Genomic DNA, 26,143 nt, shown 5'->3' with positions numbered 1-26,143 from the left:
AAAACCACACAACCTCGTAGCTCGCCTAAACAGCCTGCCTGTATCAAACAGTGGGCTGGAAGCCAAACTAATCGGTCCCAGGCAACGGGATCCCCGCGCGCACCATAATCTCCTCAATCACCCTCTCCTTGCGGAGATTATACCCCTGCACCGACTCCCCCTTCTCCTGGCTCTGCCGCGCAGCCTCCCTCTTCGCCTGCACATACAGTTCCCGATCTGCCGGATGCGACACCAACCACTCCCGAAACCGCTGGTGGCGGCTCAGCTCCGCCGCCCCCGGCCCAAACACATGCACATTGGCATATGGCTCCGCCAGCCCAAAGAAGCGATGCTCGTACCAGTTCGGCTCGCGGAAGAGGAACTGGAACCCGGCGGCCTCCAAGGCCGGGGCATACTCGTCCTCGGCGGTGGGGTCTGGGACGACGAGGTCGACGTCGATGATGGCTTTGGCGGGCAGGCCGGGGACACTCGTTGAGCCGACGTGGCTGACACTGAGGGCGGTGGCGCCGAGGGCGGATCGGATGCGCTGGGCGATGGAGGCGAAGGTGGTTGGCCAGGAGGGGTCGTAGTCGACGATTTCAATGGGTTTCTGGGGGCGGGTGGAGATTGTTTCGATGTAGTGTCTGGCGGATTTGTCTGTGGACATGGTCATGCTGGTAAACGGATGGATGGCTGGTGGTTCGAATAGAGTGAGAGGCAGAAGGCTTATGTAGCCAGACTGTGAGTCATCCAAATTTAAGGTGCTGGGGTCAGATTGCGAATACGAGGTGGCATGGCCTATTTGGGGTATTGTGAGGTTATCTGCACGCACTACTGCATGCATGTCTCGCACTAGGTACTTCACACTAGGTACTTCACAGGCAGCAGGCATTCACTCCAGCCATGCTGCAGCATATTCAACCACCATGTAGTGATTATCAAGAAAGATGGTAATGGAAGTCGGAGGTGGTCTACTGAATTACAGCGAGCACTGAACTTTTGCAAGGCTGGCTTCTTCTAGATCAAACTACGATCCTGGAGTCCTATTGCTTATTCGAGTGGTGTAGGTGCACGGCAATGTATAGAAATATATGTCTGGCCTGACCTGTCAGAACCAGCTTATATATCTTTCACTGTCCAAATCGGCATTCCTTGCTCAAGCAACCTGACAGTTCTTCATCGCCTTTGTATCAGCTGTCTCATTCTGTGCATCTTGGAAAGAAGACTACAGATGGCTCCCTGGTTGGCAATATCAGCTGTCCTCACCATATTCCTCTGTTGGCTAGCTGATTCCGTCTGGACAAGACCAGTTGTTCTGATAACTCGATCAAGTCTGGCCCAGCTACTACAGTCTTCACTCAACTGATTGCCACATGGCACCATATCCAGCCAACAAATATCCACCACAACTCCTTATCCTACTCAAAGGGGTTCCTCTAGGGTTACGTCTGCTAGCACGAAGCAGATCAGAAGATTTTGAAAGGAAATGCTGAATCGATGGTTGAGACATTGTTCGTCTAGGTCCTTCCCATTGCCGCTACGGTTCACCCCTTAGGGTTCCAAGTAAATACTTCCAGATACCAAGCTGGATAATATCAATGTAGAATGATACCACAGTGAAGATGCTATGCTTGTGTAGGTTCAGATCATCAAGATGAAAATGCGCTCTCTTCCCAAGGTCGATGTATCATGGGTATGCTTGCCAGCCACGCCAATTGCATCGTCCGGAGGCAACTGTGAGATGTGAGCTCAACAAGTCATCAGACATCTTTCCGCCGGAATCCGGTGGGAGTTCACCGACATTGAAGAGACTGTCAAGTACTACCGGTCTCATTCGTGCATCTATACTATGCTCAAGTGCACATGTTTGATCCTGGAGGATTGTAGACAATATCAGACTGAGGGTCCATTGCCTGCTTTGTTCACCGGCTGCGCCAACTGTTGTCTTGTGGCGCTCCTTGATAATAGCAGTTGTCGAATTTCTAGGATACTATAGAGAAAAGGCCGAGGGACCCATTCCATCCAAGCCGTTTTCCAAGTGGCCTGATGTTGCTGATCCAACTTTTGAGGATCGACATCAAAAGCTCAAAATTCCAGACACAGCCGAACGAGGGCAACATGCCAGGCATCAGAGTATCGACAGTTTCATGATGAGACTGTTGACAATCATGGAAATGGTCAATGGGGGTTCAACCATAATCCGAGGCGCAGGGGTCTCACAAAGAAGCATGCCAAGCAGTCGGGCGTAGTTAGAGTGAAGTTAATTCATTCCTACGCTAGGCTCTGCTATCTTCTAGAAACAAGACTGATGACGATCTGCCGGAGGACAAACTAGGCCACGCTGTAGTGAAGCACCTTGAAACGTCCACTTCCCGCTGTATCCACCTGAACGAGGCTTTCGCCACTCTTTCACCACCCAATCTCCTTGTCTTGTTAGTTGGATAACGGACACACCGTGGCAAATGGGGAAATGTCTCGGAAATTTGTTGCTGGGCCGCTTCCGACAGGCCGGTACCTTGACTGATCGGCGCGTCCTCCTCCGTCCTGCCGAGTTCACCATACCGCGGGGTCTTGCCAGAGTGCCGTCCTTCGTCAGGTAGGCGACATGGCAAGCATGAGACGGGAATTGCTTCATGTATGAAGCGGGTGGACCGGAGTCGAGGGCTCTCTGAGTCCCCGGGAGCAGTCTGTCTTGTCTATATAAGGACGAACAGGTCCGGGTATCTCGAACCCATCACAGCAAAGAAACATCCTCCGGAGATCCAGAAACCATCACACCAACGAAACATCGAAAGCACGATCCCCTGCCAGTCAAAATGAAGTTCACCACCATCGTCAGCCTTTTCGGCCTCGCCCAGCTTGCCCTCTGTGCCGACCGCGGTAGCTACACCGTTTCTGGCCTCGGCCAGCGCAAGCAGGAGATCCTCAGGGCAGGCGGCAACACCATGGACATGGCCATCGCCATGCTAGAAAGGTACAAGTCTTGCTGTCGTTCCATGCTGTACATCCTTAACTGACCCGACCCAGTGACCACATGAAAACCGACTACGTCTACGGCGACGGCAAAAGCGGTGATGCCACCAACTTTGGCATCTTCAAGCAAAACTGGATGATGCTGCGTACTTCGGCCAGCGATTTCAAGGGTCAATCCGAGAGTCAGGTGTCCAACGGGGCTGTCTTGAAGTATGTCCGCGTCCCATCCTAATGGATCAAGAGCTAACATCGTACAGCCATGACCTGAAGAAGGACATCAAGGCCCGCCATGACAGTGAGAAGTACTATGGGTTCGACAAATGGGTGGCGGGCCATCGCAATGGAGCTACTGGGCTGCAACATCCGTACACGGATGATATCAACAGTAGGTCTTCTGTCTTCGCTTCTGGTGGACATACGGGCTAATCGGAGCAGCTTATAAAAGTGCCATTCAGTGGATCAGGCAGCAGATTGAGAGTGACCCCAAGTATAAGAAGGATGATACCCGATTCTGGGTTGATGTTGTCGCCATCTAATCCTGCTCTGGTCAATGGACAGCCTCGATGGATTCACCACTGATAGTGTCACTCGCTGTTACAGTTGAGCTCGCTGTTGTTATCGCAACTTGGATCACATTCGTTTACATTCCTTAGACAGTCAATTGCAATTTACTATGTTGAGCACACCCATTATTATATCTCTCATGTCCGCTAAACCCAGGTACACAGTTACAGGCAGAGCTACTACACACGCTTATACTTCAATCTGTTATACATGCGTAGAATACATCATTATGATTACTGCCACAGAGCCCTACTACCTTTGATATACCAGACATTGTCCGTCACCCCCGGCTTGATTTCCTCCAGAATCTCCCTCAACTCCCCCCAAACCTTCGCCTGCACCTGTTTCCCCTCCTCGCTGCGCTTCGGCGGAGGGCCGGGAGGACGAGAAGACCCAGCAGAACGGTGCTGATCACATTGACGGTGAGGGTTCGCTCGTGGGCCTCGGCTAGCTGGAAGGATGACGTTGAGATGGAGGCGTTGCAGAGCAGCACGTCGAGTCTGGGGAGACTGGAGACTTTCTCGGCGAAGGCGAGGACGGACGCGTAGGACGCGAGGTCCAAGTCCCATACTTCGACGGAGGTGGCGGAGTCGGGATGGGAGGCCTGGATGGACGCTTTGGCGGCTTCGCCGGCGGGGCGGTTGCGCACAGCGAGGATCACGGTTGCGGCATTGAGCCGGACGAAGTGCCGTGCTGCTTCGAGGCCGAGGCCGACGTTGGAGCCGGTGACGATGATGGTTTGGTCTTTGAAGGAGTGGGTGGGATAGGCTGGGGTGACGAAAAGTTGAGAGTAGAGGAAGCCCATTTCTACGGATGTGCCGGTGACGATGGCTGATGTTCTCTGGAATGAATGTGGCCTTCTGTAGGAGATTTCCGTCATTTAAATATTCCTATTTTCCTGACTGTGTATCATTTTCGGGGTTATGGTCTGGTTATATGGAGTTAGTAGTGGGGATCCCCGGTTGATGGCGCACAGGAATAGCGCAAAGTCCGTAGTTCATGTGGGCCCTACTCTTGCTAGTGACGTGACTGTTTGTTGCCTTGACAGACATCATCACACGCAAGACACTTCTCTCCTATCGGTTATTAGTCTTCATTCGAATGGGTATTGGCTCGATGGAAAAGCCATGTCCATGGATTCTGGTGGTTCTGTAGCCACTGCGTAGAGCGGGCAAGTATGTAGGGTTGCAATAAGCACGTGAATTGCGACTATATACCAGCACTTTTCAACAGATAAGGTCATACGGACACATTCTGGGGGAGTAAATTACAAGATTACAAGATCCGCAGTGCCTACAACGCAGTAATCGAAATCCGCTTAGCCCCCGCATTCCCATTCAGCAACGCCGAGCCACTGCTGCTACGCAGGTGGTTCGAATGCATCTGCTCCTCGCCCATATCCAGGCTGAACCGCCTCGGCCGATGCCACATTCCCACATCGTCGCCTGCGCCTTGCAGACCCTCCGGCCTCACGCCAAACTTGGTGCCAACCTGCTGCACCAGCTCGTCGTACGCGCTGGTGTCCACGGCCTGACTGCTCTCCTTGCGGAGCCGCGACTGCGCGTGCATGAGCAGCCGCAGATGCTGGCTGGCGGCGTCGGCCGCATGCGCCTGGTCGATGTCGGTGTCGTTGAGGAGCTCGTGCAGCGCCGTCTCGTGCAGCGCCACGGCCGCCAGGTGGTTCCCCGACGCCGTGTACAGGCCGGACAGCAGCTTGGTCATCTCCAGCGTGACGGGGTCGCAGTTGCCCCAGACCTGTCGGAGGTTGTAGCAAATATCCCTACCGAGCTGCGTTGCCGCGTCGGTGTGCCCGCGGCAGAAACGGGTTTCCACCAGACGCCGGCCGATCCAGACGATCATGTTGAAAGACCATGTTTTTTGGACGAGACGCGAGGTCCAGAGGTCGGTGAGGATGGCCTGGTGCAATTAGCATATGCATGTAATCTGGGAGGCAGAAGGGGTAAGGATCATATACCTCGAGATCGTCAAACATCTCATGTTCACCCAAGACGGTGGCCAGATCGTTCAGTTCAGCGAATGGAAGTTCGGAGAACTCAATCTTTAGATGGCGAGCTCTGTCCATGATCTCCTGAAGGAGCATCTGGGATTCGAACGCCATGTGCTTGGCGGTGCCGCTGTCCGAGCACTTGCTCGTCTGGTAACCGTTGAGATACAGGCAGAGCTTGATGGCGGTAAAAATGGCCTCGTGGCTGTTCAGACCGTCGGTCAGGTGCACAAATGAATGGAACACGCCGGTCAACTCGGCGGCATCCTGGAAGCGGGAGCTGTCGCACAAGTCGCGGACCATGTGGGTAGTCTCGGTAATAATGTTGATATTGTAGTCAGCATTGAGTACCTCTCGACGACAGAGGTTGTAGAACTGATGTACCACGTCCCTGGAGCGCAAACTGGACGAAACAGACAGCGAGTTGCAAAAGTATTCGTACAAGCTGCCCTGTGTCTTGGTGGCTGCCGTCGTGCGTCGCTGCTCGGTCTGCAGGACATGGAGCTTCTGGCCGGCAACTAGAGTGGTGACGAGGTCGTGCCTGGAGAGACTCGTCTGGTACTCATGGTACACGCCGCTTTCTTGAGACAGCGCGTCAAGGATCTGGCTATAGGTCATCTTCTTGCCGAACTTCTCCTCGAACGCGGCAACAAAGACCGCAGGTCGGTACTCGTTCAGAGCCAATCGTTGTGCGGCGGGGGTGTCGTGAATGACCTTCTTATGAAGCTCGTCGATCAAGTCGTAGCCCGCATCTTTGTATCCGCATTCGAGATAGATCTCGGCCAGCCGGTGAGCACGCTCAACCACCGCTTCGCGGCTGGCAGTGACGTGGATGACCTCGTTGACATGATCCCGTAAGAGAGTTGCTCCCTGGTTGCGCGCCTCGATCGTGTCCTTCAACGCGTAGACTAGAGCCACCTCACGCAGCCACAACATTGTCGGGGAGGATGACAGACCTCGCTGCTGCTTGGACAGGGTAAGCTCTTCCATGTACAAACCATGAGCCTCGTCGGAGGTGCTCTTCTTGCGGAGATAGATCTGCGCGAGTTTATGCTTGACCATCTTCGCCGTCGGATCCGTCATATCAGGCAAGGCCCGGGAGGCCTGCGTTGGAGGCACCCACTCCTTCGTCTGGAGGACATGTCGGTAAAGGGCCAGTGCCTCTTCGAGATGGCTATCGCTTTGCTCACAGATCTCCGCCAGCCGGAGAGTAGCATCCCGAGTCGCTGGGCTCGACTGCCCGTGGATCGTCTTGCACAGGTTGAGGTACTGAGAGGCTACGGTGTAGCGTTCCGCGTGGCCCTCCTCCGCAGTACCGGCGGTTAAGACTTTCATGTATCCCAGGTAGGTCCTGTCTAGCAGGCCTTCCAGCAATGCACGGTCGTAGCCATCCTTTTCGTCAAAGCGTATCAGAGTCGGCCACAGATGACGGTAAACCTGGAGAGCGGACTCGCGGTCCTGACGTTGTTCGTAGATAACGAGGAGGTCAATGGCTGCTCGAACGCCGGTCGAGCCGACCTTGCCATCCTGGATACTGACCCGGTAGATATGGCGATACGCAGCCTCGGCCTCGTCCTTCCGGTCCAGACGAGCGGCCAAGTCCCCCTCACTGTACAGGCTGTCGATCGTATGCTTGTCGGAATCGCCCAGACGGGAAATGAAGAACTGGCTGACCTGGTGCAGCAGGACGAGCGCCTTAGAAAACTGGAATGTGGTTTCATAAAATTCAACCACGGTCTTGACAACAGCCGTGAGATGTGGCACGGTCACTTTCTCCGCGGTAATAGACGCCTTGAACGCGTTTCCATAGACCGTCGTGGCATTGGCAACGTCCAGCCGACGGAAAAGACAGTACGCGTAGTCGAGAACGATATTCGCAATCAACGGGGCGCGGTCCGATCGGAACTTGGCCTCGGAGGTAGGATTGTGGACATCCGGCCAGACATGCTTCAGGACTGACCAGGCGCAGTCACTGCCCTGTTTCCACTGTCCCTCGCGGCCATGCAGGGTGCAGAGGTCGTGACACAGTCTCAGAACAGACGTGGAATGGCGACCGCTGCCCGACGACGCAATGCTGTCCATCAGACTGTGGATGTAGATACGCTCCTCTGGAGACAGACCCGCGAGACTGTCAACCGTCGTATGGGTGGACATCAGTTCGTCGGCGAGGTCTTCGGCCAGAGTGACGGCCTCGGGCGAGTGCTGATCCCCGCTGGCAAGGTAGTAGTTCCAAATGAGCATGGACAGGGACCGCTCCATGCCGATGAGGCCCTGCGCGCGTGCCTCTGCTCGAAGGCTTGTGGCGCGGTCTGCCATCGCCTGCGAGTGGATGCCGCCCGATTCCAGATCCGAGGATAACTCGCCGAGGACCATCTTGGCCTCTTCGTGGCGGCCGTGACGGCGAAGGAATTGGTAGTACGCAAAGGCGACTTTTGTCTTTTTCTCCCATGTCCATTCCGAGTCAATATCGTGCGAGCAGATCCCGGCCCAGAGCCTGGTCAAGATGGCGTCTGCCTCCTTGGTCTTGTGCTTTTTCTCATATAGCTGAGCGAGGTACAAGGAGTAGGAGATGCGGCGCTGGTCGGTGACGTCCATCGAATGAACCATATTGTCGTACTTGAGACGCGCAATCTCCAGCGCGAGGTCGTCGGAGGAAGCGATCTGGAAGTGACGGGTCATGAATTCCGCCGCCTGCATACTCTCTGGCGAGTGACTACCATACGTGTCAAGTGTCTGCCGGTAGAACTGTCTCGAAACGCTGTAAGCCTCGTCATGTTGATTGCTGCTTTGGTAGGTTGTGACCAAGCTGGTGAGACATTCCAAGCGGCGGGTAAAAGTGACCTCCGTCGACTCCCAGTGGGATAAGGTCATCTCCCGAAGGGCCTCGGTGCGCAGGCGCGTTAACTTGTCGCTACGGCCTGCTTGCTGAGGAGCGGTCAGCATCAGCTGCTCCAACTCCATGGAGATCGGAGAGGACGTCCCAAGTTGCGACCGACTGAGCATCCATGCTTCGTACAGATGATCGTGAGCCCAGCTAGCCTTGGCCAGGTTGGCCGCACGAGCGCTGAGGATAAGACTTTGCAAGAATGCCGGAGATTTCTCACCCAGAGCTACACGGCGCACCGCGACCGATAGCCGGTACAGCTCTAGGATGCTGGATCGAGTGAACTGGGACTCCCGGCCGGTCAGCTCCAGCTGCGCGAAGAGAACTGAACTGGGCAAGGCGCTCTTGAAGACCGGCGTAAAGGCGAATTCACGGTCGGCGGTGGTCATCGGGGACGAGAGTAGATGCGCGAACCAGTAGCGCGAAGTATATTCCAGGAGGATATACGCGTCGAAGAGACCGTCGCGCTGCTGCACGGGCAGTTTGTCCATGGAGATCGCAACCTCTTCCTTGACACAGATACGGGTCCAGGCCAGGGATCGGGTAAGGAGATCATAATGCGCCTCCTCAAGGTTGAATGGGAATCCCTGGTTGTCCGAATAGTTGCTGTCTGCCGACATGGCTCGTTGGCGGAGGTTCTCACGGATCATGGAGTGGCGGAATGCCACGAACCCATCACGGACCATGACCAGACGGCCCAGGGGTTTGAATATGTTCCGTTCGGCCCCGGCAGGACGTGGCGTTAGCTTGAGACTCTCCGCGTCCACTGAAAGCAGCTCTTCCACCTCCTTGGCGCGCAGAGGACGCTCAGACGCCACCAGCCACGCGAGGAGACAGCGGATGTCAGGCCGTGCGATGTCCGTGGTGCTTAGATGGTTGCCAATCAGCTCGCTAACGTTGCCTGGTGCTTGCTGGATTGCAGTCATCATGCCCTTGAAGGTCGACTCGTGCTTCATAGATTCGAGAGTGAGCTGCGCCCAAACGAAGCATCCCTTAGCGCGGGCCACGATGCGTTGGGCCATCATGTCAATCTGATCGCCCGCTAGCCCGTAGAACTGGCCGTCTGACCTGATAGCGTCGGTAACAGCCGCAAGCATGTCGGATTGGGTCAATGAGGGGTTCAGCGAGAGCTGTTGAGTGCTCTCCCCCAGCTGCTGCTGCGCGGGAAGCTCTCTGGAAAAGATGATCAGCTTCGATGACGTGCCGGAGATGGAACCTTGTAGGCGCGCAAGGAACCCAGCCATGGTGGCTTTGGCATTCTTGATCTGATCAAGGCCGTCCAGGACGATGATGAAGTGCATGTGTGACTGCGTTGCCGTCCGCACGGCGGACCAGAGCACGTCCTCCACCTGGGAGTCTGTAGCACCAGTTGAGGCCATGTCCGCAGCCTGTTGAACGGGTGCCAGAATACCCTCTTGGGTCTTCCATGAGCTGACACATCGGTCCAGCATCTGCAGGAGAATGCCTTTGAGGATGGTAAGGGTCAACGTGGTGATAGGTACATCCTCCCGCACCCAGCAGGGAATGACGTTCCAGATGTCACACTCGGATGAGACCTGCAGCCGCTCCACCGTCCATTGCGCCAGCGCACTTTTTCCCGCCCCTGGACTGCCCGTTATTACCATCATCTCACGGTTGCTGAGAGCGAATGTCGTGAGATGCGGGTCAAACCACGCAAACGAACCATCCGCCAGGGAGTGGTTGTGTCCTTCGAGAATCATCTGGAGTGGACGATCCTGCAGATCAAGGAACTGATAGATGGAAGCAACATCCATCGTCGTCCTCTTGGATAAGGCCAGCTCTGACAGTTTCCGCCAATTGGTGTTGCAGCTGTTGTGGAACTGAAAAAAAGCTGCATCGACGTGTTCGCCCATGATCAACCAGTCCAAAGAGCGCGAGGCGTCAGAGTACTCCATGGCAACGTGTAGCACCAGCTGCAGCAAACTGGCGTAGGTCTTGGCCACCTCGTTCTGCAGCGAAGTTGACTCTGTAAAGACGCTCTCTTGCTGTAGCAAAAGAGAAATCTGGAGCGTGACTCGCCCATAGCGACTGAAAATGGCATCCAGGATATCCACCTGCTCGATACCCATCTGGAATTGTTTAGCCTTAGTCCGAGAGACTTGGATGTGCCTTACCTCTAAGGTCAGCAGAAGCCCACCCCAGACCAACTTAGTGGCTTCGTCCGCCCCGTCCATAAAAGAAACAACCGCATCGCGTAACGAGGCCACGGCAAAGGCGAGGCTGGATGCACGTCGAAGAGCCGCGTCGAGCCGGCTTCCGTCTGGTGGCATGCGCCTCAAACGTTCCGCCGCGATTGCGTCAAAGAACGTATCGATAGTCGGGGCTTTGGCCTGGATAGCACTGGCAGACATGCCCAGACGTGGTTCGCACTCCCGGGAAACAGTTTGAACCATTTCCCGGAGTATGGGGAGCTGGCCAGAGCTCCCTTGAGCATTGTCCGCTCCGACTCGAACTGGAACCATATCACGGGTATACAATTATGTCCAATGTATCATACAGTAGTTATGGAAGAAAATCATCTCACATCAAATATGCAGGTGTCGAGTGAGACGAGGCCACCATCGATAGGCTAGTATTATATCGCTGCATCAAAAGAGACCACGCTCGCTGCAATACTGACATCATGGCGGTTGGAATTGCAAGCAAGCTTGAGGAGATACTGAGATAATCGTATTCCCCTATCCGGTATCATGCCATCATATCAATAGAAGATCCTTGGATCCGCGAGAGGTCGACCTTGGCTCCTGTGAAGTCAATGGGTCACAGTTTGGATGCTCTATGGCGTACCGTAACTGTGCCATCAGCAATTGGCAAATGCATTGACACGATAATATAGGTCGTTCTCAGCTTCGTAGACAGTATTTCTTCCATTTAGGGCCGAAAATAATGATATATCGGATGGACGCTCTGCAACTCTTGTGACTGGATGAACGCGCTGAGATGAGGTTTCTTTCTGTGGTGATTAAGACTCGGCCCCACAAAGAGAAAGTCGTGGTGTCATCCCCGCCCATTATGCTGGGACAAGGTTATTCATCTGGTTCCGTTGGTTCCGAGTGGTCATGGATTAAGAGTATTGTCCTTGCCATGTCTTGTGGGAGAGTCTGTCCATTCGTACCCAGTGACATTGATGTCAGTGGACATATTGCGAGTGTGGAGTGATCTTCTCCCACAATAGATGTAACTCTCCAAGTCCAACAGTCAATTGGCATAGGTAGAAAGGCATACAATTAGGGTTTACATGATAAAGATCGTCTCGTGAACAACGGAAGACACTCATCTAAATGAGATCCGAGAGATCAAGTGGAAGCAGAAATATGTTACACCCTCAAGAGAACGACACAGAGCGGGCTTAAGGATAGACATGTATGTGGTTTAGCACTAACATCTAGATTTTCACGACAACGAAGAAACGGCATGAATAGGATTGATTAGTCAGTAAGCTTCTGTATGACCGATATAGGGTTGCTACAGTATGGCCTGATGCCTGTCTGAATCTACAACAGCTGGTAAGACAAGGGAAATATGGACCAGCTAGGGTGAAGCTGTTGGGTCAAGCTGTTGAACAACAGAAGACCCTCCCCTGTAATCGGAATCGGTGGCTTTCCCAGTATCAAACACTACTGGAATGATGGCACCAAACGGATGGGAAGCGTTCTGTTCCAGGTGGTAGCACCCAGGCTCGACCGCAGGATCACAACGGCAAGCCAGCCAGGAGAAACGCCTTATTAAATGCTAGGAAGGGACCCAAATTACAACTAATGCGTAATCACTGGCTTGGCGCACTTGAGGAATGCGCTAACATTGCATCTGGGCTTGATGTCCTAGAGCACCTGAACCTGTGCAACTGCCTCTGGCGGAATGATCCAACCAGCTAGAGACGCTAAAATAGGAATGCAGCGTACGGATCTCTCTTTGTATACTCATCATATCTCCAACTGACTGTGTCTGTAGATATCTTCATCCCGGTCTTTATGAGATGCGAAGTGAGATCCCAGGTCTGAAACTGCGCATTGGTGGATGACTGCCTTCATTTATTTACGTCGATTCATTACTCACACTCTTTCATGACTGTTGAAAACCCACTGACGCGAAGCGTTCATCATTTGTCTCCAGAGTAGTGGCATCTGACTTTCTCTATCCTTGTTGTTCGTGGTAGCTGTCTACGCCGCGTAAGCCTGCGGTGGCCACGTTCAAAACCCATGCTTCGAACTTGAGAATGAAGAATTCACTGTTCCTGGAATTTGCATTTCTCACTACGGCCATGACTAAATGTCTCTGAACAAAGTTCATGGCTGGGCTAAGCTTCTCACCCGCTCCTGATGGCGTTGAAGTTTGGCGTGATATCGCTGCAACATTTCCACAAAAGCATCGTGAGGCTTTTGTGTATCTTTCAAATATGTTCAAGCTATAAACAAGATGACTGACATTGATGGCACATGTGAGAGTGGACGCGATCGATGAAAGAGAAATGCGGATTTGTAAACGTGGATAGTCCAAACATCCCTTGTACAGTCCACATTCCTTACTAGAATTGGAGGCGGATCTCGTCCTCTTGTTTATTTTGGATGCTTTGACGTCATATATTGTCTACACAGAATAGTTAGTGTGCCGGATGACTCTCCCCTATCAGTGCACGGATTCGCAGCTGACAATGGTGGGTTGATGGATATCAACATACGCGGCAAGAATCTCGGTGGATACGCAAGGATTCTATCCCGACAATATCTGGACAACAATGCGTACAGCATCTTGGGAAAGGACATTATGAGGCAATGGTTCTATACACTCAATCCATGTTCCATCGTCATAGGACAATGGCCCGGTGCCATTATACACGCAACCTTACTCTCGCCACAACTTACGTGGACAGTAACAGAAGATCTACAGTTGGATCAAGGCAATGGACTCAAGGTTGGCAGATACAAATGCGTTGATTCTCAGATTGTCCTTGCACGCAGATCGTCCATCGATTGCGAATCCATTCCTGGGCCACGAAGATATCCAATGCCATCATGGTACTGTTTCGTGTAAATCTCATCGACTATATATATTGCATATGTATCCACTATCCAAGACCTGTGTCTAAAGCGGTCACTCATTAAAAGGATTGTCTGTCGGTGCAAAGATATTAGACATGGCCCTCTCTTGCACAGTAAAACCAGCCGATTCATTCGAATGTGATCATGTGGAGATAGCAGAGCCGGAGAAAAGAAATCTCAGGCGAGTCTGCGATGACATCTCACTAGATGTTTTTCTCGTGGCTGGAGTGGAGTTGGCTGAGCGTTTTACATATCGTTCCATCACAGCGCCAATGCGTGAGTCCAATCGATAGTGCTTTGGGGAGAATTTGCTGACAGGCATAGAAAATTACATACAGCATGGTCGTGACGATGTACTTCACCACGGCGCCCTTGGATTGGTATGATTGTACCCTCGTTCCTCCTCTGCATAAGCTGACAGGAGTAGGGCCAAAAAGTCGCAACTGGGATTAGTTACTTCTTCGTGGGCTGGTGCTACCTGGCACCAATTCTCGGGGCTGTTGTTGCAGACAGCTATCTAGGTCGATTCCAGACCATCTTCCTAGGGGCGGGGTACGTCCCCTTTTACTCTCTCCATGAATAAACTAGACAACTAGACGACTAACCGTGCATAGACTCTCCGTGTGCGGTGTTTTGGTTTTGTTCATAACGTCGCTACCTCCCAGTCTCGAGCACGGAGGAGGCTTACCAGGGTTAATGCTTGCCTTGATACTGATTGGACTGGGGTATGCCTTGCAGAGGAACTTTAGAGGTGTCATGTATGCTAATGGATCAGATGCGGTGGTATCAAAAGCAATGTTGGCCCTTTAATCGCTGAGCAGTACTCAATGCGCACGGAACGAGTCAAGACCCTGCAAAGTGGAGAGGTGGTCATTGTCGATCCCAACTTGACAGTTCAGACGGTCTATGCGCGATATTACTGGTGAGTCTCGAGCATTACCAAGGCGTGTCTATATACTTATATACTCCAGGATCATAAACATCGGAGCTCTTTCAATCATTCCTGCTTCGGTTAGTGCACGTCTCGGTCTGTCAGATCATTGCTGATGACAGTAGTGGCTAGAGCTTAAGGTGGACTTCTGGGCAGCTTTCCTGATGCCGCTCTGTCTGTGGCTATTGGCCATTATGGCCTTCGTAGCTGGCCGCAAGAGATATGGTAGGTGAAGGTGCCCGTCTTAAAGAAATGACTAAGTGGTGGTAGTGGTTCAACAACCGCATGGCTCAGCCGTTACCAAAGCTCTTCGGGTACTGTGGATTAGCTTGAAGAACAATGGCAACATGGATGCAGCAAGACCTATGACCATGGAGGCCACTGGAAGCCCTGTATGCTGGGACGACACGTTTGTGGATGAGTTGAAACGAGCTCTTGTTGCCTGCCGGGTGTTGTAAGTTCCGCCGAAGCCTACCTAGTGTAGCCCTGCTAACGCCATGCCAGTCTGCTATAGTACGTTCACACTCCTTCGACTCGTCTGATGATGCTGACTTTGCAGCCCCATTTTCTGGTTATGCAATGGCCAGGCCAACAACAATCTCGTCAGTCAGGCGTCGTCTCTTAAGACATACGGGATGCCCCATGATATGAGTATGTCGTCAATTGAGCTTGTTATTCGAGCGCTGTCTAATGTTTATAGTGGGCCTCTTCAACCCTCTGACCATTTTGATTGCCGTCCCTCTATTGTATGTTGCTTCACTTCATTCCACGTCGTCCAATACTGACAAAACAGTGAACGCCTCATCAACCCTGCTCTCCGACGCTTCGATATCCCTTTCAAGCCCATTAGTCGCATGACTACCGGTTTCGTCGCCATAGCATTTGCCATTGCCATTGCGGCTATCATCCAACAACGTACGTCCCTTTTCGGGCATTTCGGAGGACTTTCTAATGCCAGAATGCAGTAATATATCGACAACCGCCGTCTCACGTTAGCATCTTCCTCCAGATCCCAGTCTACGCACTCATAGGACTTTCCGAGTTCTTCTCCAGCCTGTCAGCGATGGAATACGCCTACACCAAAGCTCCAAGGTCGATGCGGAGTATCGTCTCCGCGCTCTTCCTTCTCACCTGCACCATCGGTTCCACGGTGGGAATTACTCTGTCGCCTGTATCCGTTGATCCAAAGCTGCTGGTGGAGTATGTGTCTCTCAGCATCGTCATGTTTGCCACAGGTGTCGTGTTCTACTTTTGCTTCCGCAAATACAACCAGATGGAAGAGAGCATGAATATGATAGGAGAGACAGCGGGAAAGCAGTGATGGAAGTATATAGCCGTTGTGCCTACACCTTTGTTTCCGCCATATGATATAGATTGGGATCAAGAGATCAATAGATAGTTTTGGCAGGCGGGAAGGACAGCTATACCTGTGGTATTACCCTTAACTCAAATCTCTGCGTCTCTAACATCTAAACAGTCCAGGCATCTCCCTAATGGTGGATGTCCAATGGCGGACTTGGATCATGATAGTAGGTTGGGGAGAATGTCAGTTTTGGCCACAACTGCCGCCATGTCGCTTTCAGCAGGAACTGGAACCTTCTTGAACCTTTCATGCTCTTTGAAAGATCATGTTAAGATTGATTGAAGACGAGAATACGGGCATGTAAACTTTACCAAACCCAGAGAACCTCCTGGTGGTGACTTGCGCATTTCTGGGAATTGGCCAGAACCAGGATTCACATAGATATGAAGCTCGGTAAATAGGGCCTTCAACTGATAATCACTCCTGATCACAATAAGCACAACATTTCCTTACGGCGGAATATCTACCCAGACTGGGACTCTGCCGCCCTACAATGCCAAAGATATCCGGACTCCGTAGTGAAGGACTTGGCGCTACGGAGTACACAGACGTCCGCGGACGGACATTAACCACGGACTTAGAATCAGACTGTGTGATCTATAACGGTCTCCGTGACCAATTGGGTCCTAGAAATGTCACACCGTGGCTATTCGACTTGAGGGCAAACAGCGTATTTCCATGACAGTATCTTGCCGATGCAGCTTCTCCTCTATGTGGATGACTCGAAGAATACCGAACAGCTCATTGCGAGAAGAGCTGGTAGCCGGACAACTGTGGCTCATGAGCTTCCAGACCTGCGCTGAGGGGAGTCACGCAGCTCCCAGGTGCATTCTCAGGCATATTATTCGCACTTGAACAGACTCACTGATGCTCATGCGTGGGTCTATCCCATGGAGCAGAACGGCTGAACGAGAAGCTTTTCCGACCCTTCGCCCCACTGTTCTTGGCGAATATTGTATCCCGTTTAAGAATTGCATCCTCGTTCATGAATACGACCACGGCTCAGCAGATGGTGGCGGAGGATTCTCTCCATCCGTTTCTAAGAATTACAATGTCTTTATTTGTCAGAATGAATAATTCCATTCTGACTGCTACCGGACAGAGGCACAAATATATATTGTCCCCTCCCGGCCAACAAAGCGCCCAATTCCACACCATCACTTTCCTTGACATTGTACATCCTTTTAGACTCTAACAATCCGATGTATATTAATCCTCCACAATGGCTCCCAAGCTCAACATCACCCACATCGGCACGGCGACGGCTGTTCTTGAAATCGATGGCGTCAACATGCTCACTGATCCCTTCTTCTCTCCCGCCGGCTCCTCTTGGCCCGTCACAGAGACGATAACGCTGCAAGTGAGCGACGATCCTGCTCTCCGCCTCGATCAACTCCCCGTCATCGACGCCGTTTTACTCAGCCACGAAGACCACGTTGACAACCTCGATGAGCTGGGTCGCCGTCTGCTCGACGGCCGCCGCGTCTTCACCACCGTGGACGGAGCCAAGAACCTGTCTCCGCGCCCTGGCGTCCACGGACTCAAGCCCTGGGAGAAGATCGACACCGTCATTGCCGGAAAGAAGTTCCAGATCATCGCCACACCGACCCAGCACATTGCTGGAGATGAGTGCACTGGCTTCATCATTACCAACGAGGAATTCGGACGCGGCCGGGATGGTCTTCCCAACGCGATCTGGTTCACCGGGGACACCGTGTACATTGATGAGCTGAAGAAGGTCGGGGAGCAGTACCATGTCCTCGCTGCCATCATGAACTTGGGCAACGCCTACGGACCCGTCGACAAGACAGACCCCAGCAAGGGCGCCTGCCAGATCACCATGGACGGCAAGTCTGGCGTGCGGTTGCTCCGCGACGTCAAGGCGGATGTTCTTGTCCCCATGCATTACGAGTCCTGGGGCCACTTCACGCAGTTCGGAAAGGAGCTCCGCAGGGACTTTGAGGAGGAGGGTATCCTTGATAAGGTGTGCTGGCTGACACCTGGGAAGCCTGTTTCTGTTCTATAAGCTCTGATGTTGTATGCCCGGATGTGTCATGACTTATGCAGCGGGGTTGAGGATCTGGATGGTTGCGGTTATAGCGATTAGTACATAGCTATGTTGAATACAAACTAACATTGGTGAGAACCATGTATAGTTGATCTGTAGGTGCAGCGACAATGAAGTATTCGCAGACTCGCCCCTTCAAACCACCTATTCATACTTTCAGGGTGAGTCAAGATGATATACGGGTAAATCTTATGGTCAGGGCAGCAAGAACATTCATCCTCGGAAGCACTGGCAACTGACTTGACATTCTATGCTTATGCAGATAGGCACGTCTGCTATCGGCCAACCCAAACGCGGAGAACACTCCCCGGTATTCAGCTCGTTGAGTTGCTCTGATTGATGACGAATGAAACACTTATTGTCTTGAGCCGCTTATAGAGTACTACAGATTACAGCATTGCCTTGGCGACATCCCCCTGGGGCCCTACCACCACCTTAGCAACGCGAATACTGGCTCTCTGAATTCCGAGCATCTCCGGGTCCGACTTTTTGCTCTGGTACGTTCGCCAGAACTCTTCCTCTCGCAGATATCGCGCAAACCACTTCTCTAGCCAGGCTGCCGCGACCTCCGAACACCAGCCCACTTCTTCAAAGACCACCAGATGCGTTGCTTTCGGTGAAACAGTGCGATCCACCATTCCCTTCGCAACCCCTCCACTTCCTCCAATGCCCGTGCCGGTGGCTCGTACCATGGATTCTTGAGCCGCGGGTGGAGCAAGCCAACTCCGGCCACCGTATACCCAGAATACACTCGGTCGAACAAAGGGCAAATTCCGAAAAGCGGCCCACGCTTCTGGACGGGAGAATGGAGCAGAGCGCTCAAGAACCGGATCCCAGTCCGGAAGCAGGAGGTCGTTCAGCCCCGCTGATTCGGGTTCGAGGTTGCGAATGGTATATGTCCAGGCCTCTTGGTGCTTGCTGGTCGTGAGCGTGACGGCAGTCGGGGGAATATCGGGGTCGTTCTCGGGATTGTAGAGGCGTGTTGGCACAGGTCGTAGACCGAAGCGAAGGTAGCAGTCCACGACGCGGGGATCCCACTTGGCGAAGCCTCTCCGAAGCTGCATTTCGGCCTTTTCTCGCGAGGGCCATATATCGCGCCGGAGAACTGCCGTGATGGCTGGGTTTGGTCCCTGGAATTGGTCCCCGAAGATGATGGGCTCGTAGAGGATGAGCGTTGAGAAAAGACGAGGATGAATCATGGATAGCTGGATGCTGCGGGTTGTCAGCGAACGATCAGTGACGCACTAGATCACTTACAGCTGTGTGCATCCCATACTATGGGCGACTCCAATGATTGGACGAGCAATATCGTCCCGGAAGTGGTTGATCATATGCAACAGATCCCGGGAATGATCATGCCACGGTGCTGCTGGCCGTCAGTTTTCTCCATCCGCTTGGAGGTTGGAATAACATCAAGTGAAGCGTACTGTTGTCGCCCTGGACATGTTCGTTCAGAACACCACTTGCGCCTTGATTGGAGGCATCCGCGATCCAGATGCCGCGCACTGGAATTGATCGCTTCTTGAGTTGGGCGTAGAGGTCCTCCCTCATATACCTCCTATCCGTCTTTAGAACAGGTACGTTGTAAGTCCTGGCACGGGATGGTAACCTTGGGAAATCCATTTCCATGTGCTCCGATAATCGTCACTGCATTCTCGAGAATTGGCTCCGTTTGATCGCACGGAATATACTGCTTGATCGCAAGCTTCAAAGCCGTTTCCTGGCGTCCTCTTAGGGCATGTGGATGCTCCCGGATATGCTGTCCGGGGATGATATGTTCAACAACCCTGAAAGGGGACGTCATTGTTGACCAGCTTGTCTATTTAGCGACGAAGAGTCTAAAGAGTCAGTCGAAAGAGTCTGAATTTGAATGGGGTTCGCCATGGGGCAGTGCTGATGGGAGCCTGGCGTCAGCGCTATCCTCGCACTAGACAGGGGCTACTTAATAGATCTGCGGGGTACCGCGTTGTCCCACTGGATACCTTGGTCAAAGCGTGTAGGATATGATGGTGATTGACATGAGTGAATTAGGCAGGAAAGGTTAGGAATCTCAAGAGCCAAGTGAGGCTGTTCGACGCGATATTACGTGCTGACTTCGTTTGCCCAAAGAAGCCGGGGAGAAAGCCTGGAGTATCCCAACTAGGCTGATCCGCGGAACTTTAGGAATGTCAAGTTGACACGTGTAATCGGAGATCGGCATTCAGAGTCGATAAATGCCATGTAGCCTTGAGTCGTCCTTCACTTGCACTTAATGCAGCACATTACATGTAGTACTTCTGTCGTCCTGGGTTCTCCTTGTCGTGCAACTTGAAGGACACTACCCACCCAGCACACAAACTATCGAAGGCAGAGTAGAGAGATAACAGCGAATGAGTCCTAGACACCCTTGGATTCCACACATATCAACTACCAGAGTCCTGTCTCGACTGTCTAAAGGCGGCGATGAGAGCAGCTCTCCTTCGTTCTATTCCAGTAACCCTTCTTTATCCCCTTGGTTCTACAACTTTACTTACCATCATGACGGAGGAGTCATCCAAAGGTTACCTTGCATGTGGATCAACGCCCGAGCTGCAAGAGCAGTGCTCTTATTCAAGTCATGTCAACTCTTCTACGGTGCGGGCCGACTGGCTGCCTGGTGGATTAGTCCGATGTAATCTTGAAGAACGGCCTGACAAGGGTCCAAGGCTGACATGACAACAGTGGAGTACCTTGCATATAGCCCAAATACCAGTTTCCCAGTTCCCAAGTCTTGCGAGACTGGGTCGGTGCCAACAGGCGATACTTTATTCTTCTCGAACGGATGCACAGACAGACACTTAAGCTGGCCTGGCCTCACTATCAGAATCCCCGAGAAGGGCCACCGCAGATCAGGTAGTTGAAGTACGCCAGTGGCTACTTTCACTCACATCAGAAGCTATACAGAATGTTGATCATGGCCGTTGTATCCAGTCCTACTTTTTTCTGACCGCGAGCCCCATGGACCTTTCCACCCGGCCTTGAACTCTGAGATGCTATAACCCTCACCCTTCACGATCCACTGGGAAGTAGTTTTCCCAATGAGCCTTGGAGAATTTGAGGGAACGTATGCCTCGATGCGAACCATGTGCCCTCGCTCGTCGCGATCTTAATCTGGGCCCATCATAGTTCAAGACGGACGACTGGTCGAAATCCTCGAATGGAAATACGCAGCCTATTATCCTACATGGTATGAGCATGTATTGGCCTTTTCAAGATGGACTGAGGACAATCTTGAGTGGCCAACGCTGCTACAGGGCGCTGGGTGCACATGGCGATGTACGCAGGGACACAGAGGAGAACTGGGCGGCTCTGCACAATTTAAGAGTATAGCCCCATATTAATAACAGAAGCCAAGAAGCTTTGCAAAGAATGTCTTATAATTTGTCATACCATCCTCTGTTGCGCATAACTTCCCTTTCTATTGGCTGAGGAAATCCCGCATGCATCAATTCCCCTGCACTTCACAAACAACAGCGCCAGTGTGAGGGCATTCAAGCAGAGTAATCTAATCGGCTACCTCGTAAGTCGGGTCTACTCAGTATGCCTTAGTTCCACGCTGACAGAGTCTTCATGCATAGTTAGTTCTAGAACGGTTGTTGAACGTAAGTAGACCAGAATATCGACCGCGCGTCAGCTGTCAAGCACCGTCCTGCTAATCCCCGTCTCAAGCACAACCTAAGGCTACGAGAGGCAGAGTCATCTGAACTATTATTCATGCCAAAGCATGAAAGCTGTAGCATAAATCCTCCGATGAATTCAGGGAAGGCTGATCAAGCATCCGAATACCCGTGGTGGGACCGAATGACCGGTCTTAGCTGCATTTCTTTACAGCTGTAGTTGGACGACCCCGCGTCGATCCCTGTCTGGCTCTGTATATATATATATATATATATATATATACCTAGTGTCTTAATCGACTCCCACTTGCAAATTTACCAGTCACTCAGCAATTGACAGTTTCCTCCCAGGATCAGTAACCATGACTAGAATAGCTACATTTCCACTTCCTGGCATCAAGCATGGCAAGCGCATCTTGGTGTCGACGATTGAAGAACGAGCGAAGAACGACCCAGACAGCTCTTGGGTATCGATGCCAGTAGATAATAACGATCTATCTAAAGGATACAAGGAGATCACATTTGCAGAGTTCAACAACGCGGTCAACCATGCGGTGCACTGGTTGCGGCAAAATCTCCCGGAATCCGACGAGCCGTTCCAATCCTTCGCCTATGCCGGCCCTAAGGACCTTCGGTATCCCATTCTTGCGGCTGCGGCTGGAAAGTTGCAGAAAGTGGTGAGTATGCTGGGAATGACAGTTGTTCCTCGCTGATTCCTGCAGATGGTGCTCCCATCGCCGCTGATTACCCCAGCAGCGCAGCGTTTGATCCTGAAGAAGACACAGTGTAAGGTTTATATCAGGCCGGCCAGTTTGGCGCAGGCAGTCGGGATCATTCTGGAGGATGCGCCCCATATCCAACAGATTGCAGCTCCTGAACTTGACAGTCTCCTACAAGAGACTCCTGCTGAACCTTTCGTATATCCCAGGTCATGGGGAGAAGGAAAGAAGGATCCTTGGCTGGTGGCTCATACGTCTGGCACCACTGGTTAGTTGATCGGGATGTACCTTGGCAAGTATTATGAACTGACACAGATAGGGTTTCCCAAACCCATTACCTACACTCACGAGATGATGGCTGCCCTGGACGTGGCCGCCTCTCTGCCGGACATTGATGAGTTCTTGCTGCACCACGCTCCCGGGAGACGTTGGTACACGCCTCTACCATCTTTGCATGTGTGTAACCACCTCTGGAACCACTTGTTTCTCTAGCTGACCCTACAAAGCTGGTCGGAATGATGATGGTTCTCTCGATGCCGACATATGCTCACGGAACCCTCGTTGTCGGCCCGCCTGCGCCTCCTTCCGCCGACACCGTCGTCGATATCTTCAAATACGGGCGGGTTGACAGCGCCCTCCTCACACCCGCTCTCATCGACGAGATGTGCCTCAACGACCGAGCCCTCTCTGCATTGAGAAGCCTCAAGTTGGTCAGTTACGGCGGAGCTCCCCTCTCACGAATGTCCGGCGACCTTCTCGCTCCTCACGTCCAGCTCGTGCCCGCCATCGGAAGCACCGAAGCAGGCGGCTATTTCACCAAGTTCCGCCGGGATGACAAGGACTGGGATTACCTCGAATTCCAGAAACAATCCGGCGCTGTCTTTGAGCCGCGTTCCGGAGCCCTCCACGAGCTTGTTTTTGTGCGTGTGCCCGAATGTAGAATGCAGCAGATCTTCCTCCTTTATCCGGACCAAGACCGATTCGAGACGAAGGACCTGTGGGTTGAGCATCCCACACGGAAAGGGCTGTGGAAGATTGTCGGCCGCGTGGATGACTATATTCCTCTCAGCCATGCGGATGGGCTTTATGCTGCGTCGCTGGAGCGGGAGATCGAACAGCATCCGAAGGTGAAAGCGGCGCTGATCGGGGGCCATGGACGGCCACTCCCGGTGCTTCTGGTGGAGCTGCACGATGAAACCGAGGTGGCATCTGCCGCTGGTCGTCAGGCGATGTTCGAAAGCCTACAGCCCTATCTTGACAAGGTCAACGAGAACTGCCATGAGTGCGTGAAGCTGAGTTTTGAACGTTTGATCGTCGCCAGTAGAGACAGGCCCTTCATTCGGACGATCAAGGGCAGTGTGGCACGGATACCGAGTCTGGAGCTCTACAAGGAGGAGATTGCTGCATTATTTGAGAATAACTAGTTTGAAGATGGCTTAGATTAATAAAACTATGCACTCTGCAACGGACATTAAAGTCCTCAGCACAGTATTCTCTCTGGGCCCGGGTTGTAATTAGATCGTGAGTCAAGTGCGTCTCTCTGCTCTCAGCTATGAGACTCCTCATCGAGAAGCATCCTGATCATTGACTAAGACCAATCCTGCAGCGATATGAGATTTTCGCGACTGCACAGCTGGTCGACGTGTATATACCTGGGGATTTCCGTCGAGGGGACCAGACCACAGTCTCCAACCCAGTACCATACCATTCTTTTCAAAGCATAAGGGACTTTCCCAGTAGTCTTTCTTTCTCTAAGGCCAATTGTTTCATGTCTGGAATGAAAAAGAGAGACGTCTCAGACCGTCCCAGTCCCGTGGTAGGGCCCTCCTGAGTGCGGAAGACAAAGCGGGTTGGTGTCTGAAAGACAAAGGTTGATGTCTCATGGACAATGTCCTGTCGCGGTGAATGTCTCCTCATGTTAACAGACAATCAAGAGAATTTTGAGACACTTTAGTGGTGGACGGTATATAAGAATGCCCTTTTAGCTTCAAACAGTTTACTCTCACTTGATCAACACTTCACCGTCTCCCCTACCAATACTGTCGATTTTCATACTAACTTAACCCGTCAAGCTCCTTCCAAGACCTTCGAAAATCACAAGATGGATATGCAGGAGGGGTCAGTAGCTTCTGCTAACAACCCTGAGAATGCAGCTGACAATTTCAGCCCGCTGAGCATGCTTCCCCCAGAATGCCTCGTGAATATCCTCGACCACCTCGACACCGCCGACAACCTGGCTGTCTCAAATGTCTCCAAAGACCTGCGCAAATGGGCAAAACCCCTCGTCTTCAGGGACATTCTCTGGGCATACACATCTACGCCTCTCCGACGGGTCCTTCTGCTTCTGGAGCAGATCTTCCTCAATCCGCAGTGTGCAGGGTATGTCAAGCACCTCCAGCTCACTTACACCGGACCGGCCTGGATCCTGCCCGATCTGGATATTGACTTTCGACAGCATGCCACGAGATTTGCCTTTGTTAGCAGGAAAGCTATCCAGTTCGTGAGCCAGATCGGGCTTTTCGACACGGTAGGTTACGCGGCGTTGCTATACCAGGGGGATTATTATGCGTATGCAGCAGTTCTGATGTTTCAACTGCATAACCTGAGAGTGCTCGAGTTGGACTATACGTACACTCTGGTCGGTGGCTACCCTGGTCTGTTTCTTCAAATTGCGCTGCGCTCTTCGTTCGAAGGGATCTCCAGGTTCAACAGGCTGGAGAAGCTCAAATATGGCGGCGACGTTCCCCAAGCGGAGAAGCTTGACGATGAGGCAGAGGAAGCAGTGGCTGCCATTCCCGTACTCGAGAACACGGATCAGTTCGCCCCCTGGTTTGCCCTGCCTAAGCTGAAACACGTGGAGATGTGGCTTAGAAGTACGTTTGAGCTCGATAAATACAAGGATCAGCTGGCGGGTAGAGAGCTCGAAAGCCTCGTTCTGGCCAGGTCAAGCGTCGACGCTGCCGATATCAAGGAGATTCTCAGCGCCTGCCCGAAGCTCAGGAAGTTGCACCTGGGAGTCTCCTACAACTTGGTCTCGAAGTTGGCACTCCTTGACAGCAAGGAACTAGCCGACGCATTGAAGCCGCTGAAGGATCGCCTGGAGACATTATCCATCGGTCTCGATACTGACCCAAGCTTCGTTGGCGGATTCTCCTGGGAGCAGGACAATACCTTCGGCAGTACGCTCACGGATCCATTCCTGATGCTGTTCAGCGAGTTCACGAAGCTTCAAGAGCTCGAAGTCCCAATGCCGCTTCTCCTGGGATGGTTCTCAAACGAGAACTGGGCGGATTTCCACAAGTACCTGCCCCCAAAGCTACGGCACTTAGTCATGCGCAACGATCTCTCTGGGTTTGACAACTACACGTGGGACCCGTACGGGATGGTATTTGCGGTCGACCAGCGGATTGTCGAGACGAAGAAACGCATTCCTAGCCTGGAACGAGTGACGCTTCGTGTCTGGGCTACGAATCCTCGTCGGCCAAACGAGGACTTCCTGGCTGAAGCGGCGGATATGGCTCAGTCGGTTGGGGTGCAGTGTGACTTGGTCGTCGACGAGCTCGGCTCGGGGCTTTGGGTTGCCCGGGCATCCTGATGGGTTTGTGAGGATGTCCAGGTGTATGGTCCCTATTATCTACTTTATTTCTGGGTCACGGTGCTGACTCCTTCGTCATCTGCTCTCATGATTGTGCGGTTATGGTAGCCCAGAGTTATTCAACTGGCAGTCCTTCGATATCGGTATGTTTCTGTTCAACTCTATTGGCAGCTAGAACCCGACATTTTCAATACATGAAAATCCACTTCACCGAAACATTGTATTTGATCCGCGAGATAGTTCAAGTAGGACGTAGCCGAAAAGCCGTATGTAACCCCCACAGACATTGTCCTATACAACCGTGATCTCTAAGCTAAGTGCCGGTCAGTAGGGGCGCATGGTACACATAGTTCAACATACTCAGCTG

General features: G+C 52.5%; 10 protein-coding genes across 10 annotated transcripts; 5 read left to right on the top strand and 5 right to left on the bottom strand.

Moving 5' to 3' along the window:
- Nucleotides 1-67: 67 nt before the first annotated feature.
- On the bottom strand, nucleotides 68-1,595 carry AFUA_1G01530 (GrpB family protein; the record flags this gene model as incomplete). The annotated part of the gene is made up of 1 exon (XM_744810.2): nucleotides 68-1,595. The coding sequence occupies exon 1, from the start codon at nucleotides 869-871 to the stop codon at nucleotides 68-70; it is 804 nt and encodes a 267-aa protein (XP_749903.2). The 5' UTR covers nucleotides 872-1,595.
- Nucleotides 1,596-1,785: 190 nt separating this feature from the next.
- Nucleotides 1,786-3,639, top strand: AFUA_1G01520 (glycoside hydrolase family 134 protein). Its single transcript, XM_744808.3, has 4 exons — nucleotides 1,786-2,953; nucleotides 3,007-3,162; nucleotides 3,210-3,337; nucleotides 3,388-3,639. Exons 1-4 carry the CDS (start codon nucleotides 2,796-2,798, stop codon nucleotides 3,486-3,488), a joined length of 543 nt encoding a protein of 180 aa, XP_749901.2. The 5' UTR covers nucleotides 1,786-2,795; the 3' UTR covers nucleotides 3,489-3,639.
- A 190-nt stretch (nucleotides 3,640-3,829) lies between these two features.
- On the bottom strand, nucleotides 3,830-4,569 carry AFUA_1G01500 (putative short-chain dehydrogenase/reductase family protein; the record flags this gene model as incomplete). The annotated part of the gene is made up of 1 exon (XM_744807.2): nucleotides 3,830-4,569. Exon 1 carries the CDS (start codon nucleotides 4,394-4,396, stop codon nucleotides 3,830-3,832), a length of 567 nt encoding a protein of 188 aa, XP_749900.1. The 5' UTR covers nucleotides 4,397-4,569.
- A 125-nt stretch (nucleotides 4,570-4,694) lies between these two features.
- AFUA_1G01490 (ATP-binding protein) lies at nucleotides 4,695-11,869 on the bottom strand. The gene is made up of 3 exons (XM_744806.2): nucleotides 10,541-11,869; nucleotides 5,492-10,495; nucleotides 4,695-5,433 (listed from the first exon to the last, which is right to left on the bottom strand). Exons 1-3 carry the CDS (start codon nucleotides 10,886-10,888, stop codon nucleotides 4,810-4,812), a joined length of 5,976 nt encoding a protein of 1,991 aa, XP_749899.2. The 5' UTR covers nucleotides 10,889-11,869; the 3' UTR covers nucleotides 4,695-4,809.
- A 46-nt stretch (nucleotides 11,870-11,915) lies between these two features.
- On the top strand, nucleotides 11,916-15,717 carry AFUA_1G01480 (putative POT peptide transporter; the record flags this gene model as incomplete). The annotated part of the gene is made up of 13 exons (XM_744804.2): nucleotides 11,916-12,324; nucleotides 12,378-13,741; nucleotides 13,790-13,845; nucleotides 13,893-14,017; nucleotides 14,080-14,190; nucleotides 14,241-14,387; nucleotides 14,437-14,476; nucleotides 14,522-14,621; nucleotides 14,667-14,850; nucleotides 14,956-15,047; nucleotides 15,097-15,142; nucleotides 15,190-15,311; nucleotides 15,362-15,717. The coding sequence occupies exons 2-13, from the start codon at nucleotides 13,561-13,563 to the stop codon at nucleotides 15,715-15,717; spliced, it is 1,560 nt and encodes a 519-aa protein (XP_749897.1). The 5' UTR covers nucleotides 11,916-12,324; nucleotides 12,378-13,560.
- A 723-nt stretch (nucleotides 15,718-16,440) lies between these two features.
- Nucleotides 16,441-17,903, top strand: AFUA_1G01460 (MBL fold metallo-hydrolase). The gene has a single exon (XM_744803.2). The coding sequence runs from the start codon at nucleotides 16,982-16,984 to the stop codon at nucleotides 17,783-17,785; it is 804 nt and encodes a 267-aa protein (XP_749896.1). The 5' UTR covers nucleotides 16,441-16,981; the 3' UTR covers nucleotides 17,786-17,903.
- A 313-nt stretch (nucleotides 17,904-18,216) lies between these two features.
- AFUA_1G01450 (putative toxin biosynthesis protein) lies at nucleotides 18,217-19,631 on the bottom strand (the record flags this gene model as incomplete). The annotated part of the gene is made up of 4 exons (XM_744802.1): nucleotides 18,217-19,039; nucleotides 19,085-19,193; nucleotides 19,255-19,393; nucleotides 19,437-19,631. The coding sequence occupies 4 exons, from the start codon at nucleotides 19,629-19,631 to the stop codon at nucleotides 18,217-18,219; spliced, it is 1,266 nt and encodes a 421-aa protein (XP_749895.1).
- A 1,063-nt stretch (nucleotides 19,632-20,694) lies between these two features.
- On the bottom strand, nucleotides 20,695-20,930 carry AFUA_1G01440 (uncharacterized protein; the record flags this gene model as incomplete). The annotated part of the gene is made up of 2 exons (XM_744801.1): nucleotides 20,695-20,741; nucleotides 20,783-20,930. 2 exons carry the CDS (start codon nucleotides 20,928-20,930, stop codon nucleotides 20,695-20,697), a joined length of 195 nt encoding a protein of 64 aa, XP_749894.1.
- Nucleotides 20,931-21,801: 871 nt separating this feature from the next.
- AFUA_1G01430 (putative AMP-binding enzyme) lies at nucleotides 21,802-23,680 on the top strand. The gene is made up of 4 exons (XM_744800.3): nucleotides 21,802-22,139; nucleotides 22,185-22,449; nucleotides 22,501-22,637; nucleotides 22,688-23,680. Exons 1-4 carry the CDS (start codon nucleotides 21,825-21,827, stop codon nucleotides 23,603-23,605), a joined length of 1,635 nt encoding a protein of 544 aa, XP_749893.2. The 5' UTR covers nucleotides 21,802-21,824; the 3' UTR covers nucleotides 23,606-23,680.
- Nucleotides 23,681-24,282: 602 nt separating this feature from the next.
- AFUA_1G01420 (F-box protein) lies at nucleotides 24,283-25,776 on the top strand (the record flags this gene model as incomplete). The annotated part of the gene is made up of 1 exon (XM_744799.1): nucleotides 24,283-25,776. The coding sequence occupies one exon, from the start codon at nucleotides 24,283-24,285 to the stop codon at nucleotides 25,774-25,776; it is 1,494 nt and encodes a 497-aa protein (XP_749892.1).
- Nucleotides 25,777-26,143: the final 367 nt, after the last annotated feature.

This window comes from Aspergillus fumigatus, chromosome 1 (assembly GCF_000002655.1).
Source record: "Aspergillus fumigatus Af293 chromosome 1, whole genome shotgun sequence".
Classification (NCBI taxonomy): Eukaryota; Fungi; Ascomycota; class Eurotiomycetes; order Eurotiales; family Aspergillaceae; genus Aspergillus; species Aspergillus fumigatus.
Note: the sequence above shows the minus strand (reverse complement) of the source record. Positions and strands in the feature narration are given on the sequence as shown.

Coding starts and splice junctions, on each gene's coding strand:
- AFUA_1G01520 (XM_744808.3), top strand. CDS start 2,796: ATGAAGTTCACCACCATCGTCAGCCTTTTCGGCCTCGCCCAGCTTGCC. Junction 2,954..3,006: donor GCCATCGCCATGCTAGAAAG/GTACAAGTCTTG, acceptor GACCCGACCCAG/TGACCACATGAAAACCGACT. Junction 3,338..3,387: donor GTACACGGATGATATCAACA/GTAGGTCTTCTG, acceptor TAATCGGAGCAG/CTTATAAAAGTGCCATTCAG.
- AFUA_1G01490 (XM_744806.2), bottom strand. CDS start 10,888: ATGGTTCCAGTTCGAGTCGGAGCGGACAATGCTCAAGGGAGCTCTGGC. Junction 10,496..10,540: donor GGCTTCTGCTGACCTTAGAG/GTAAGGCACATC, acceptor AAACAATTCCAG/ATGGGTATCGAGCAGGTGGA. Junction 5,434..5,491: donor AGATGTTTGACGATCTCGAG/GTATATGATCCT, acceptor TAATTGCACCAG/GCCATCCTCACCGACCTCTG.
- AFUA_1G01460 (XM_744803.2), top strand. CDS start 16,982: ATGGCTCCCAAGCTCAACATCACCCACATCGGCACGGCGACGGCTGTT.
- AFUA_1G01430 (XM_744800.3), top strand. CDS start 21,825: ATGACTAGAATAGCTACATTTCCACTTCCTGGCATCAAGCATGGCAAG. Junction 22,140..22,184: donor CTGGAAAGTTGCAGAAAGTG/GTGAGTATGCTG, acceptor TGATTCCTGCAG/ATGGTGCTCCCATCGCCGCT. Junction 22,450..22,500: donor TCATACGTCTGGCACCACTG/GTTAGTTGATCG, acceptor TGACACAGATAG/GGTTTCCCAAACCCATTACC.